This window comes from Sander vitreus, chromosome 1 (assembly GCF_031162955.1).
Source record: "Sander vitreus isolate 19-12246 chromosome 1, sanVit1, whole genome shotgun sequence".
Lineage (NCBI taxonomy): Eukaryota > Metazoa > Chordata > Actinopteri > Perciformes > Percidae > Sander > Sander vitreus.
In genome coordinates this window covers 11,505,440-11,521,124 of record NC_135855.1, presented here as the reverse complement: position 1 = coordinate 11,521,124, position 15,685 = coordinate 11,505,440, and the positions used below count along the sequence as shown (strand labels likewise).

The 15,685-nt window shown below is 41.8% G+C and overlaps 1 protein-coding gene across 1 annotated transcript in view; it reads left to right on the top strand.

Annotated features, from left to right (window-relative positions):
- trpm5 (transient receptor potential cation channel, subfamily M, member 5) overlaps nt 1–15,685 on the top strand; it is a 33,496-nt gene that overhangs the window by 9,470 nt on the left and 8,341 nt on the right. The window contains exons 8-20 of the mRNA XM_078264843.1: nt 11–196; nt 538–637; nt 825–943; nt 2,077–2,424; nt 3,889–4,032; nt 6,052–6,175; nt 6,374–6,519; nt 10,693–10,805; nt 10,904–11,005; nt 12,079–12,337; nt 14,834–14,952; nt 15,139–15,271; nt 15,400–15,574. Coding sequence (XP_078120969.1) covers nt 11–196; nt 538–637; nt 825–943; nt 2,077–2,424; nt 3,889–4,032; nt 6,052–6,175; nt 6,374–6,519; nt 10,693–10,805; nt 10,904–11,005; nt 12,079–12,337; nt 14,834–14,952; nt 15,139–15,271; nt 15,400–15,574 — 2,068 coding nt within the window. The remainder of the gene's footprint in view (nt 1–10; nt 197–537; nt 638–824; nt 944–2,076; nt 2,425–3,888; nt 4,033–6,051; nt 6,176–6,373; nt 6,520–10,692; nt 10,806–10,903; nt 11,006–12,078; nt 12,338–14,833; nt 14,953–15,138; nt 15,272–15,399; nt 15,575–15,685) is intronic.

Sequence of the window (15,685 nt, the reverse complement as noted above, 5' to 3'; positions counted from 1 at the left end):
CTGTCTGCAGAGGATGTACAAAGGCATTGGCAATTCGACACCATGGCTGATCCTGGCAGGCTCGGGAGGCGTGGCTGACATCCTCGTCACGCTGATGAATAGGGGCTGCTGGGATATGGACAGCGTTCATGAGCTGCTGCTGGACACCTTTCCAAATGCCCACCACAGCACAGACATCAGTAACTGGGTCAAGCTGGTGAGAGCGATGTGCACAGCATGGAGGCAGGCGCATACACGAATATGAACATCACAAGACTTTAAACGTTGCCAGAGAAAAATGGGGCACACTGGGGAAGATTGTGAGGGAAGCTTATGTGGGATTTTTTTTTATAGTTATCTTCAAAACTTGTACGTGATGCCCTAATTAAGGATATGAAGGAGGAGGGAAGGATACTGATGATGGAATATTTGATCAAGCTAACGTACACAGAGAAGGGATTGTTATTTTAGAAAACAGTGCATTAGTGATAAAACAATTGTACATTGTTCAACTAAAATAAGGTATTAGTAATAACTGACTGTCAATCTGCCAATCAGATCCAGAAGATACTTGATCACGGGCATCTCCTCACTGTCCACGACCCTAAACAGGAGAGCTCTGAGCTGTCCACGGTCATCCTCAAAGCGCTAGTCAAGGGTAAAGTACCTTTTGAGAGATATGTTGCAAAGAACTTGCAATTTGAGTCTGACTTTAGAGTTGCATGAAGAGAGAGCCTTGACATTTTGAGTTCCACATGTGAACCTGTTGACTGTGTGTGTGTGTGTGTGTGTGTGTGTGTGTGTGTGTGTGTGTGTGTGTGTGTGTGTGTGTGTGTGTGTCTCAGCATGTAAGAGCCAAAGTCAGGAGGCTCAGGACTTCCTGGATGAACTGAAGCTGGCTGTGGCCTGGAACAGGGTGGATATTGCCAAGAGTGATATCTTTAATGGAGATGTGGAGTGGAAGGTGAGACAGTTAGTTATTTGATAAGCGGTTTGTCACACTCTTATAATTAAACATTCAGTGCCTTCATGCACTGCCCCACCTGGCGGCTGAAGCGGGTAATTGCATTGTTTCATGGCATGACCAGATATTTTATAAATATTTTAAATAACACAAAACAACTAAATGGTGGTAGGTAATACATCAGATTTCATATAGGCCTGCTGCTTTAGTAAAAAAAAAAACATTTTTTCAGGGCTCTGGCTCTCACCTGAGACCATTGTCGACGCATATGCAGGACGCAAAAAACGAACATTACTGTTGCACTAGTCTGGACATCTTGCCGTGCCAACGTTGTAATAAAGGTTTCCTAAATGCCATGTATATAAATTTGCTGTCACCCTACTAATTGATTGCGCGTTTTGTGTAGATTTGGACTTTTATACGTTTTATTCCACATTGTTTAAACGGCGTGGATCTACTGATCGCTGTGGATTACTTGTTTTTCGTGTCATTGGATTACGGCAAAATACGGATCTTTTTTTCTCTACGTGTCTTAACGTTTTATGGTGTGACTGCGCTTCGTTTCTGCGTTTGGAGAGGCATCTCAACAGACTGGAGGTCCAACACTGATTGTTCGGGGTGTCGGGGCATTCCGCCACCGTCTGTCTATTGCGTTCCAAGACAGCCGTGCCGCGATTGGATTTCATAAGGGCGAGTTGTTAAATTGTTACAATGTAATTTAAAATCTTCTTTAAAAATAAACATATGTTTATTTAGCATGTTTGTTTTGTCCATATGTGCTCGTGCTGTGTTCCCCAAGTGGTAGGCCAGGTCTCAGCTTCTACAATGAGTGTTGCCCTCCCTGGCTCGAATGTCAAACTCCGCTTATGAATCAGGGGATCATCAAACTCAGTAGGTTTCATCCTCTGGGGACCACGAATGTGAGATATTTCAGTCTGAGCCAAATTGTGGACCAATCAATCAATCAATCGACCAATTTCCATCACTAGAGCCATGCTGCTAGCGTGGCTAAAATCTATTTTGCGTGAGCATGTCTTTTGTTTTTAATCTTATTTATTTACATTTGGATGCAATCAATATGAAAGGGCATGGTTAACTACTATTACTGTTACTACTATTAACTTACTTTACAGGCATCGGACCTTGAGGAGGTGATGATGGATGCACTGATCAACGACAAACCTGACTTTGTGCGCCTCTTTGTGGACAACGGTGTGAACCTGGGCGAGTTCCTTACCTACGGTCGTCTCCAGGAGCTTTACTGGTCCGTGTCGGAGAAGAGCCTCTTTCACAACCTGCTCCTCAAAAAGTACGAGGAGAAGCAGCTTCTGCTTGGAGCTGCCAGGACCCCTGGTCCACCTGGGCACCATCCGCCTGAGCAAGGGGACCGGAAACCCCGCTTCACCCTCTTCGAAGTCGCCAAAGTGCTGAAAGACTTTCTCCATGACTCCTGCAAAGGCTTTTACCAAAAGATTCCCACAGTAAGTGATATACTCTGTCTCGAATGTTCTAGTAAATCATATATACTGCACTGAATAAGAAATCCTTTCAACTGATGAATGATGCTCCACCTTGAATTGCTTCTCATCCGTTTTGGCTTGTGACACCTTAAAATGAAGCAGTGTCTATTTGTGCCCCCTTGTCACAGTTTGCATTTGTTTCTGAGTTGTGAGCGGAGAGTGCTTTTCCCTTCTAACCCTCTCAGACTGTTTCATTGGGAAAGTGGTAAAGGCCTGAAAGATGCAATGAAATAGACAATACACAGACTTCATAGTAAACTCACTTACTTGAAAACAGTGAATCTTTGATGGCGACATCATCCTGCACTTGTCAGAGTTAAACATCAAATTTAATCTAAATCGCAATTTTTAGGTGATCTAGGGGTAAATTGTGTATCAGAACAATGTATTTTTCTATCCTGCTAGTTAACATGAGACCCCTCAGATTTGTCTTGTGACCCACTGGAAAGGTCCTCACCCCCAAGTTGGGAAGCACTGGGGGAGGGGGCCTTCAATTTCACCGTAATGGTGGAAAGAAAGATTTGGATCATCATCACACACCAAACCTGCTGTTACACCCTAACTATACCCTCAGGATTTGCAATGAATTACCTATCTATAGATTGTGTAATGTACAGCATGTTGTTTGTTTTATGCTGTGCAGCTAAAAAAAAGGTCATGATCTTGGGGAAGAAAGCTCAGATCATGACCAAAATCTATTTGTTACTTGGCTGGAGATCTGTCTGTCATACATTTTTGAAATACCTACATATAATGTTGACTGACAGACAGACAACCAGGCAAAAATAACCTCCTTGGCAGAGGAAGTCATTCTTTTTGCAATAATGACCAAAGGTCACGATATTTTATTTAGCAATACTATATTGATTTTTCAGTTTACGTGCAAAAATATTCATGTAAGACAGCGGTTCACATTTATGTTGTGTTTAAACCCTCTACCTCTAGATGGCTATGCTGAGACGCACCACTAGAGTCCTCGCCTAACAGTGCCTAACAGTGCCTAACAGTGCCTGACTGCCTGACTTTTTGCTAGAAGCTAACAACGTAGCTATGGCTGAACTTTGGCCTACTTTAGCATATACAGATTAGCTCACTAAGAACCTGTGAACCACAATCCCAAACTGGCAGTTTGATTTTCTGTGTACTAAATTGTTTACCTAAAGTAAACTTCTTTGACTTGTATGCACATCATGTCTTTTTTTAAATATTAGTTTTTCTAAAATGATACTTTAAAAAAAATCCCAATGCATCGCCTTATCGAAATATATTGCAATATATTGAATCGTGACGCATGTATCGTGATACGTATTGTATCGCCAGATTCTTGCCAATACACAGCCCTAATGACTCATGTGATAATTGCTTCTGTAAACTCTGTAGCTAGCCTGTTTGCTATTCACATTTAATACTGCCTGTGCGCTCCAGGAGAAGCCAGCGAAGGGTCGACTGTTCCACAGCCAGAAGAACCTGCCTGAGTTAGAGGAACGCTGCGAGCATCCTTGGAGGGATCTCTTCCTCTGGGCCGTCCTTCAGAACCGACAGCAGATGGCTAACTACTTTTGGGCTATGGTCAGTTTTGTTTGCTTAGCTTCTTTAGAATTATGTCAGTTCTGCTCCAACTTGTGCTATCTCAGCTCTGTGTGGTTCAACCAATAAAAGTCCAAATGTGACTGGCATTGGCAAAAACGATTCAAAACAAACTGAAGTGAGCTGAATTATACTGTGCCAGTTTGTATTCTGAATTTAGTGTGAACAAGAGTGTTGTGGGCCAGCACAGCACAGCACAGCGCAGGTGCAGGTCAGTCCTGCCATATGAAAATTACACTCCAGATAAAAGAGCACAGCAAACATGACATACATATTTATCAAGAACTCAGGTGAACTATAAAAGCTATCTAATCTCCAAGAACATTACTCAAATGAAGGTCATATTGCTTTGTGGGGCAGTATATTCAACAAGCTGTGAGGTAGTGCAGGCGTATCTAACGTCCTAATGAAATTAATGACATAGGATTGATGCCCTGTGAATAGTTTAAAAGACCCAAATAAACGATAATTGCTCTTTGTTTTCAACATCTTTTCAAGACACCTTTCATTTCTGTATTGCCCTTCCCCGAACTAAGGGAACCAATTATTGTAATCTCACAAGCGGTCACCCTCATGTGCTCCTTTCCTGCGTCTTATTTCAAACATCGGAAATTATGGTAATTGCATTCAGTGTGTGTACAACCCCCACTGCAAATCTTTTTACCACTCACACTCTGGCTGGGATATGTGCATTCATAATTCCCATTGTTTGAAGTGCAGGCTGGCTTATGCTAGCAACATATTTCATATGTATTGTACATATAAATGAGCACAAGTGAAACATTATAGAGGGATGTATAAAAATATTGATTATTTGAATAAAGAGGACAGAGGTCCACACGCAACACACAAGTATCGGGCCACTAAAGGTTGCTATTACCTTTTGATTGAAATTACAATATAATACAATAAACATAATGTACTAATAATGTCATAATAGACAATGCCAGTCTCTTATCAGAAATGCATATCATGCATATCCGTTTTTTTTTAAAGAGTACATTCGTTATCTTTTGGCTTCTGTGTTCCTTTAAACACCCTCTTCCTTCTGTCAAGAAATCAACCTGATGTTGGAACACTGGAAGAAAGGTCAACGCTTTCGGAAATAAGTTTATTAGCCGTCTTAAATGAGGAGATTGATATCGGAGAGTGGTATCTATCTTTCTCATCAAAAGAAAGGACCACAGAGCGGTTTGGCATACTCATTTACTAAAAATTGCTAGTTTGCAAAAAACTACCAAATATTTTTCAAAATATGAGAGTGGTTTGTCTCCATTCATTTGAGTAAGTTAGTAAAATCAACAGGTAGATTTTTCAGATCCATCTGCACTTTTTCAACACAGCATGCTACTTAGACTAAAGTGAATGAAGCCCTGATGTCCACTATGATGAATTACCTCTTCTCAACAATGTCTCAGAGTTGATTTTCCAGTTGAAGCCTGATACTGGTTTTATGTTTTGTACTCCATAACACAATGTGTGGTCTATGAGTAAATCAATCTGAAATCTGAACAATAGTGAGCAGAAAAGTGAAGTATGCATGCTTTTAGTCAAAGGGCAAACACTGCTAAAGTCTTGTAGGTAGATTTTTTTCTATCTCAGGTTTGTAAAAACACCACATTAGTCATGTCCAAGGTGAGACGAGTCCACAACCAACATTCAAAACATAGGTTTTGAAACCTGCTATCATACCCAAACTGTTAACAGCTGTAGACGGGCTATAACAACAACTCCATTTAAGATATATTTTTTTTCTGATGCTGCTAAAGGCGTGCTCACATCTGTGGTAAATACAGGGTAAAGATGTCTATAACCTTAAATTACAAAGGCTGCTTACATTTTATGTAAATATTAGAGTGTAAGTGTTACATGCTCAAGCAAATCAGACTGAGTAGGTTGACTTGCAGGTAGAAATGTATCTGTTGCAGCCCGATGCAGTAGATTTCTCAGATCGCTCTGTCAGACCTATTTCTTGGATCCAGCTTTCTTTTAATCCTTCAGGGCCCTGAGGCGGTTGCGGCAGCGCTGGCGGGTTGTAAGATTCTGAAAGAGATGGCACGACTGGAATCTGAGGCTGAGTCTGCACGTAGTATGAAGGAGGCCAAGTATGAGCAGTTCGCCCTCGGTGAGTACACGAACTGTCGGATGAACAGCTGAAAGTGTGATCCGCAAAAGCCACGGTCAAACATGGCAAGAGGTGCACTCACTGACCTCAGACAACACAAACGGATCCCAAGGGAATGAAATAGGAATCGGAATGTGCAAATTCTTCAAATGTGGCCGAGTGGTTGACGCTGTGTACCTATTGTTCTTATTGTGGCAGATGTCTTCGGAGAGTGTTACTCCAACAGTGAAGACAGGGCGTATGCTTTGTTAGTGAGAAGGACACACTGCTGGAGCAAATCTACGGTCCTTAACCTGGCCACCGAGGCAGATGCCAAATCCTTCTTTGCCCACGATGGAGTTCAGGTAACAAGGACACACATCCATGTGCTCACGTGTCTCCAATCTCTTTTTTTTTTTTTTTTAAATTGTATCTTTATTTGGAATGAACAGGGAAATATAGCAACATTAGTAAAAATAACAACACATGTCCTTCCAGTTTTGTTTGTTTTGAGTCCAGAATAAGTGCATCACCAGTCATCCAGGCATACGGGGCCAAAGGAAGTATAGTCATGGATCGTGGATCAGATGACGTTCATCCTTTGTGTTGCCCATTCTCCTCTGTTAACTTAGATTTCACAGCAATTGTGATAGAATAGCATCAGTAGGTACTCATTATCCTCTTAAGGACAGTACTGACAGTTAGCCCGGGATAAACAGAGCCAGATGAGGTCCACATGTTCACTTAGAGAGAACTCTGAAGCAACTTAAGTATAGATAGAACAGGTTATATGAAACTATGTACAGGAACCAGGGTGGCCGCCTGCTGCTGCTGCCATAGAAATAATCATCAAAAACCAGCCAGAAATTAAATAAGTAAATTACAAAACAATATTACCATTGAGATCAAATAAAGTCTGTTCTCGTGGGGGCTATGAATGAAATCCAGTTGTTCCAAATTTGGTAAAATTTTGGTACATTTTTCCATCCTACATATCTCTAGAGTAGTTCCAATCCAATCATCCAGGGTAGGCTGGATCGGGCTTAACCATCTCCTTGTAATTAGAGATGCACCGATTACAACTTTCTAGGCCGATTCCGATTTCCGATTTTCTTTAAGTTAGGCCAGCCGATACCGATTTTAGCCGATTCCGATTTAATTTTTTCTAACCACTTTGCAGCACACACAAATATTTATTTTCTATCTTTTCTTTAATAGAACATTTTGCACAGAACATAGAACATTTTTTGAACAGGTAATGGATCACTATAAAATAGAACTATATAAAATGACTCCTGGTGTGGGGAATTCACACACATCTAAAGTGCAACGTTAGAACCATTTCCTTCTTTTCACATCCAATATCCAACTAAAAAAATGTGATTTTGGTTTTTGGTGTCGTCCCTCCACGCCCTACTCTTTCCTTGCAGGTGTTGCATATTGCAAACTTGTTATCTTCTGCACACACGCTGAAGAATTTCCAAACAGCTGACATGTTGCAGGTTAATTCACGAGGTTCCCTACATGTGAGAAAATAGCGCGGACACGCGCTTCACACCGCGAACGGGTACGCGCGACACACGGCGGAAAAGTTGAGAGAAAGGAAAAAGAGACTGTGCTGTCGCGTCCGTGCGTGCGTGTGCGTCCTTGAGAACTGTAACTCGTCTAACTTATGTTGTCAGTTAAATGTAGCATTGACCGGCATGAAATCGGCATATGTCAGACTGACCTGCCGGTCGCCGGTCATGGCCGAGCGCGTGAAAACCGGCCAATTCCGGTCATCGGCCGGTCTGTCGGTGCATCTCTACTTGTAATTGTTTTCTTACTTGCCACCAAGAGTAATTGCATCAACTTTATCTCGCTCCTACGTTCCAAAAAAGAGACGCGACCCAGGTACAGAACTTCAAAGCTCAGAGGTATTTGAGTGATAAAGACCATGTTTAAGGAAGCCTGGATACCCCTCCAGAAAACATTTAACTTGGGGCAATACCAGAATATATGATAATGGTTAGCGACAGTTGAGCCACATTGTCTCCAGTACTGCACATGTGCACCTTTATACCTCTCCTGATACGGTGTCTTGAAATATCTAATAACATTCTTCCAGCAATGCTCTCTCCAGCTCATGGCGTTGGATGTTGTCCACTGGAAGGACCAGATATTGCCCCACGCCTCCTCAGAAATCTCAAGCCCTGATTCCCTTTCCCATTTACCTTTGATGTATAAAGTGTTATTATCATTGGCATGGGAGAGAGCTGTGTATAGTTTTGAAATGGAGTTAGAAGGGATCATGGTCATGGCATGTTTCAGAATGCAGTAAAAATCTGAATCAACATCTGAAAGGACAGTCAGTTTGCATTCATGATCAATATATGATCGTAGTTGCAAGTATCTATGAAATTCGTTTCGTGCCAAGCCATGTTTGAGCCGCAAGGTCTCAAAACTGTGCACAGTGTTTCTTTGAGTGAGTGAGAGGAGGGTCGTGAGACCATACATTGTCCATGATTTAAAGCTAGAGTCGTGTCTGTTGGGAATAAAATCTGAGTCAAAAGCAAACCATCTGAAGATTCTCAGCATTCTATGTATCTCACAAGTATTAATTACCTTCTGCCACACTTGGAGTGTGTGGGTCAACCAGGGGTTCCCCAACTTTTCTAAACGACACATTAGACCCTTATCCGCTATTGCAGCTTGGATAGGGAACTGATTTGACAGATTGGACTCCAGCTCCTTCCACCTAGCTATATAAGTTTCATTACACCAGTATAAAAGGGGAGTTATTTGTGCAGCATAATAATAGTTCCTTAGACAAGGGAGACCCAACCCTCCGCTTTCCTTGGCAAGTTGAAGGGTAGCATATTTAATCCTTGGTTTCCAGCCCTGCCAAATAAATCTGGAGATCCATTTGTCCCACTCCCTGAATTGATTATCATTCACCTCTATAGGCAAGTTTCTAAAAAGGTAAAGTAGACGGGGGAGCATATTTATCTTAACTGCACTTATCCTAGAACTAAGGCTCAGGAAGGGGACCAGAGTCCATCTGTGTAAATCTGCTTTTATATTCGAGGATATTGGCTCATAGTTTGCCCGGAAGAGCCCTGAGAGGTCCCCAGTCAGATGTATCCCCAAATATTTAATCTTATCATTTTCCCAGTTTACCTTAAATTTCTTACGTAGAGTCGCAGGAGCTGCATAATTAAGTGTCATCGCCTGAGTTTTTAAAATGTTGACTTTGTAGCCAGATAACTTCCCAAAATCAATCAAAGTAGTCATCAATTCACTGAACGACCTCTCCGGCTTCGTGTCTCCAATTTCAATGATTTTTTTTAGCTAATGTAAATCATTTAACTTTCACCCAACAGTTTCAAAGAATCGCGCATTTGATCAAGAGAGTTATGCAGTTTATTTTTCCGACTTCTGTATTGAAATACTGGTGTTGGCCTGCAGTTATTAAAAAAAGATGTTCCGGGACATTGTACGCATCAAATACTTATTTCAAAGTCATATCATTTTGCTGATCACTGGACTCCCATCACTATACAATTTGACCTAAATAGACGTCCTTGTCATTACAAAGCCATCATTGAGAGTTCATTGGTATTCAGTGTCAGCAGGGAAGGTTAGTATGCAGGAACCTCTTGACATCAAAGTCATATTTTATTAAAGGAACTAAAAGTTATTTAAAGCTGCACAATGTTTCAAGAGAATGGGGATTTTACTGGTCTGGTACAGAAGATGGACAAACCCATGACTAAGCATCAGATGTCCTTGCATGTAACTGACTCATCACACTGCGACTAGTCAGCTGTGGAAAAGGAAACTGATCACACGTCCTATGAAATGGTTTAATGAGGAGGGGAAAATGAAAATTTTTGCTCTTCTGTCTCAGTTGAAGTAACTCCCTCTATGATGCTTCTATGGATTTAGCCACAAGACTGTAAGGCAGAAGTACTCTATGCCTATGATGCCCTCTTGTGGAAAACTTAATTCAGATGTTAAAGTGCTCATATTATACTCATTTTCAGGTTCATAATTGTATTTAGAGGTCCTACCAGAATAGGTTTACATGGTTTAATTTTTAAAAAATACCATATTTTTGTTGTACTGCACATTGCTGCAGCTCCTCTTTTCACCCTGTGTGTTGAGCTCTCTGTTTTAGCTACAGAGTGAGGCATCTCACTTCTGTTCCATCTTTGTTGGGAGTCGCACATGCGCAGTACCTAGGTAAGCACCGCTAGGCGAGCATTATAACGTGTGTTACAAAGTGACGCACGTTTGTCACGGAAGTAAAGGCTGGACTACGATAGAGCTGTTTGGAGCAGTTGGTGAACAGTGTTTCCTGTTGGAGATTCCTCCAGATTTCCTGTTGGCTTTTTCACTTTGTAAACCTATAACATGCACACAAAAGATATGTAACACAATAAAGGAAAGGGGAAAAGCCCCAAAGCACAATATGAGCACTTTAAGTTAGTTTGTCCCTGCTGTGTAACCCTGTCTGATTTGAACCCAAATGACACAAAAGGAAACCTTTACTGCAGGCCCTCCTCACAAAGATTTGGTGGGGGGCGATGACGACAGACACAGCCATCTCCAAACTCGTGGTGTGTTTCTTCTGTCCACCACTCATCTGGACCAACCTCATAAAGTTCAGGTGATCAATCTCATCCTGCCCCACCATTTTGTCTTATCAACGTGGATGCACTGTACGCCTCTTTGGCGTGTGCGCTGACACTCTTATGTGTTTCTCAGTGACGAGGAACTTGATAATCGTAATAGCCGCGAGCAGTTTGTGGAGCTGGACAGTCTGGACACAGAAAAGGCTTTACTGTTAACTGACGACGATGACCACATGTGAGTTTGCAGCTGAAATTCCTGATACATAATCTGAAAAAATATCTTTGTTAATCATTATTTAAGATGTCTGACTGATCAATTTCTTATTCTTATTCTCATTATTTCTTTCTAAAATATGTAGCATGAATTACCCTGCATTGTATACTAACAATAAAGCTGTGCTGGATAAAAGTATAAAAGTCAGATGCACCACACTGATTCACATTTTCAGTTTAACTCCAACCTTATTGAATACACGCAGACTTGAACAAAAACATAACAAAATGCAAACGACATATAATAAAAATGAGTAAAACGCGCTAAAACCCACCACATGCGCTAATGGAAGTAAATCTGTTTCATCGGATTTTGAAAGTAAAAAGCCATTGAACAACCAAATGAAGGCCAACGGCTCCTCCGACTCACAATGGAACGGTACACACCGAACAGACTCGGGTGGCTGACCTCGCCAGACTGTCCGACGGCCGAGAATCCGGTTGGTGTATCAGGGCCTTTATAATGGACAATTGTGTTTTGTTGTTTAAACAAACGATTGAGGAAATAAACTTGTCCATGAGTCTACTGAGAGACTTGCAGCTGACAGCGGGGTCTGTGAGCATCACTGGTCAGCCGGCGAGCAAGCGATCCCGGCCGCCACCAGCTGGCTGTCTCGTCAGACTGGAGCTTCTCAAGTCCGACAACATCGGAGCAAATGTGCAGATGGCCATCAATTTTTGTAAAACTGCCCATATTCAAACTCTACGCAGTTGATTTCTCGCATAAAAAAGTCTCAGAAGTGAAGTGACGAAAATTGTAAAAAGTTTCCAGTTGTTGGCTGCAGCTACTACGGCAAACTCCCAATCTAGATTCTAGAATCCATTGCTTTTCCTTGGGTTCCCGGATGTTAACACTTTAAACATTACATTTGCAGCTGAATTTGGCCTGTTGAATTTGAGCCGATGAAACAGATTTACTCCCGTATGTGCTCACACTGTGTTCAACAGTGACGGCACAACATAAAACTTATGTTTTGTGTGTAAAAAAAAAAAAAGTTCAAGAAGCATTTCTTTCCTACTCTCCCCCCCCCCCAGGGACTCTTCCCCTGGAGCTCCAGCAACTCAGAGCTGTGCCTCTGTCTGGTGGCGTTTCCTGCTCCGCCGCTGGCGTCGCTTCTGGAGTGCTGCTGTCACTGTGTTCCTCGGTAATGTCATCATGTACTTTGCCTTCCTCTTCCTCTTCACCTACGTGCTCCTGCTAGACTTCCGTCCGCCGCCTCCCCTTGGCCCTGGAGCCCAAGAAATCATTCTCTACTTCTGGGTCTTCACCTTGGTGCTGGAGGAACTTCGACAGGTGAACGTCAAAGCATCCAGTCTCACTGGTGCCTTTTTGTAATGCCGTTTCATCTTTTCAAACACGTTTCGAGTTCCTCAGATCATTATTTAGTGATTACTTTTGTTAAGGATCTGTCTACATCTACCCATGCAGTGTCACACCCATTCTGAAGCACTGTTATTAGATGGGTTTGCACGACAGCATTCAGGCCTGAAAAGTCAGTCATCTCTGAGGTCGTGTGAATCGCTCCAATAAGCTCATTCTCTCTGGGGTTTTAAGGATTCATAAGCCTTTCACCTTTCTGCCTGACTCCCTCCCAGTGAGCTGGGACAGACAAGCACGATCCCTTATTGCACTGATGCCGCTGAGCCTTCTCCCTTGGGCACAAAAGCCCAAGATGAGACAGGCCTTGTTCCCTCGGCTCACTTTTTCAACATGCATCTCAGAAATTCCCTGAGCTGACAGAAATATGGCACAGGTTTCCAAATAAAGAACCACACTGCTGCAGGCGGCCCTATACCATGCTACCAAGCCCAGGGCTGCATACCTCTCCCTGAAGGAAGACAATTCCACAGGGGCCTCTATTCTCACCATACTTCTCAAAGATGTGGAAACCAATATGTGATTGCCTGAATTGATATAAGCTGGTAGCAATATGTAGTGTCTCATTGCATCAGTCGTCACTGGTGTCCTCACATTTTAGTGCTATTAGTTTATTATTCCAGAAATGTGTATAATGTCAGTCTAGGAGAGACTTTAGATAATCAGAGCTGTACTATTGTTATTTGTACAGAATGTATAATTATATCCTTATATTAAACCAACACCAATGCATCTGTGATGACATTTGATTGGTTTATAGTGAGTATCTAACTCTACACCTTATACCTAGTTTACAGAAACTAATGCGAATCATTTATGCCCTGCAAAGGTCAGACACCATCAGCAGTGCTGCAAATAGCCATTGAGGAGCAGACTCCACTACTGCTTTTATCAAAACAGTTTGTTGGGGAATTCTGCCGCTTAAACATAGTGTCCAACCACAAAGCCCAACATGACGACCAAATAGTCAAAGTACTGATGACAAGTTGCGGTCTGTACACTTACAAAGTTCTCAATGCTTTGGTATGAGGGTCCCTACATGTAAACCGAAGCATTGAGAACTTTGTAAGTGTACAGACAGTTTATTAAAAAGATTTATGTAAAAAAAAGATTTTTTTATTACGTTTATAAAGACAGTACCGTTCACGTATACAGGCAGGCGCCATCTTGGGAAAACAGTCACGACCAGTTGAGCGACCAGTTACATAGCTCATAGTAACATAGCTCAAGCACGGCGTTCGTCATTCGACTGATCGTGACTGTTTTCCCAAGATGGCGCCTGCCCGTATACGTGAACGGTACTGTCTTTATAAACTATCTTTTCATGCTTCGGTTTACACGTAGTGACCCTCATTATGCTACCGTGGAAGTGTGGTGCTATTTTGAGCCTCGTTAGTGGTATAGAAATAGTGATTTCTTTTTACTTTACCCGTGCCCTGACGACTAGCGTTATAAGCTAATTAGCGGTTTAGGCTAAAACTGGTCACATTCGATTAGCATGAAAACATATCCCAGAGAACGGTCGACTTTGTACACACGTGTTATTAACCCCTAGGTTCATTTTGCGCCGGATTTGTCCTTTAAGACAACTCTGACAACTTGTCATCAGTACTTTGACTATTTGGTCGTCATGTTGGGCTTTGTGGTTGGACACACCAGTCTATCACTTTATGAAAACAGCATACTTCCCTCAGCTTGCTCTCAAACCAACTGTGCCGTTGAGGGACCAAGCACTGCTTTTTTTGATGCACTTACAGGTGTATGTGGGACACTGCAGGTGCTTGTAAAGCAGCAGGGCTGTGCACCTGTGATCCCTTTGGACTGCAGGTGTGTCTGAATAGGACTCCAGTGTATGAACTGGCAGAGGGCCTTTTTACATGGTTAACCTAGTTTAAAAAGGTTGAAAAGGTTTATTATAGCCTCATTTCTTAACAACTGCAACTATTTATATGGTGTGAACACACAAACACTTTACAGTAGCACATACATTTCGAAATTGTTTTTTTTAAGTTCATAACGTTAATATTTCAGTCCGACTGCACAAAAGAGTCCCAATATTTTCAAAAAAACATCTCAAGGATACACATGAAGACCAGGCACAGTAAACAATTTATTTTAATTTCTGTCATAGCAAAACAAAACTGTTACACATATCACTTCCTATTAAATTACTAATGCTACTGAAGCTAATGAATATGCTAACAAAATGTTGGATTTAGAGTTGGATTTTTCAAAGCCAGACTCAGTGTGGCAACAGAACTACATTTCACATCACACTCATCATACCAAAGATAAGGTTGCTGGAAAATTGCTGGCTCTGGTTTTCTAATGAACTACCTTTTTTTTTGTCTCACATTTACAAAAAAAAAATGATGTCCTATAGTAATGCATAAACTATCTTTTATGATGCAGAGCTTCTTCACGGATGAAGAGATTAACATCTTGAAGAAGTTCAAACTCTATGTAGAGGACAACTGGAACAAGTGTGACATGGTTGCCATCTCACTCTTTGTCGTTGGGGTTTCATGCAGGTAATTAACCTTAAATGACATCGGTGACACTGAAGAAATAAAACACAACACAATGGGCTCTAGTTTTGTTGTTTTACGATGGGGGAGGCCAGATCATTAAAATAAGGGAGGAAGTGAACAAATTACTGAACGGGAAGGGGTAGGGAACCACGCAGTAAATAATATCTGTTTTCTTTGATTTCGCAGGATGGCTAACAACACGTATGAGGCAGGAAGGACAGTTCTGGCGATAGACTTCATGGTATTCACTCTACGTCTGATCCACATCTTTGCCATTCATAAGCAGCTGGGCCCCAAGATCATCATCGTGGAAAGAATGGTGACCAAATATCTCAACATTCTAATTATGAACATTTTAAGCGATGTTCGTGGTCATAGACGAAACCATTGGTAGACCTCGTGTAGCCAATTAGGACGATTAAAAACGCGTCTGTTTCTCCTTTACAGATGAAGGATGTGTTCTTCTTCCTTTTTTTCCTGAGTGTGTGGATGATTGCATACGGTGTTGCCACCCAGGCTCTTCTCCACCCAGATGACCCAAGGATTGACTGGGTGTTTCGCAGAGCCTTGTACCGCCCATACCTGCACATTTTTGGCCAGATCCCCTTGGAGGAAATAGATGGTAAATTACAGTCAATACGGTTACACTTTACTTGAAGGTATCCACATAAGAGTGACATGACACTGTCATGAACGTGTCATAAACATTAAAAACAAGTCATAAACGTTTATG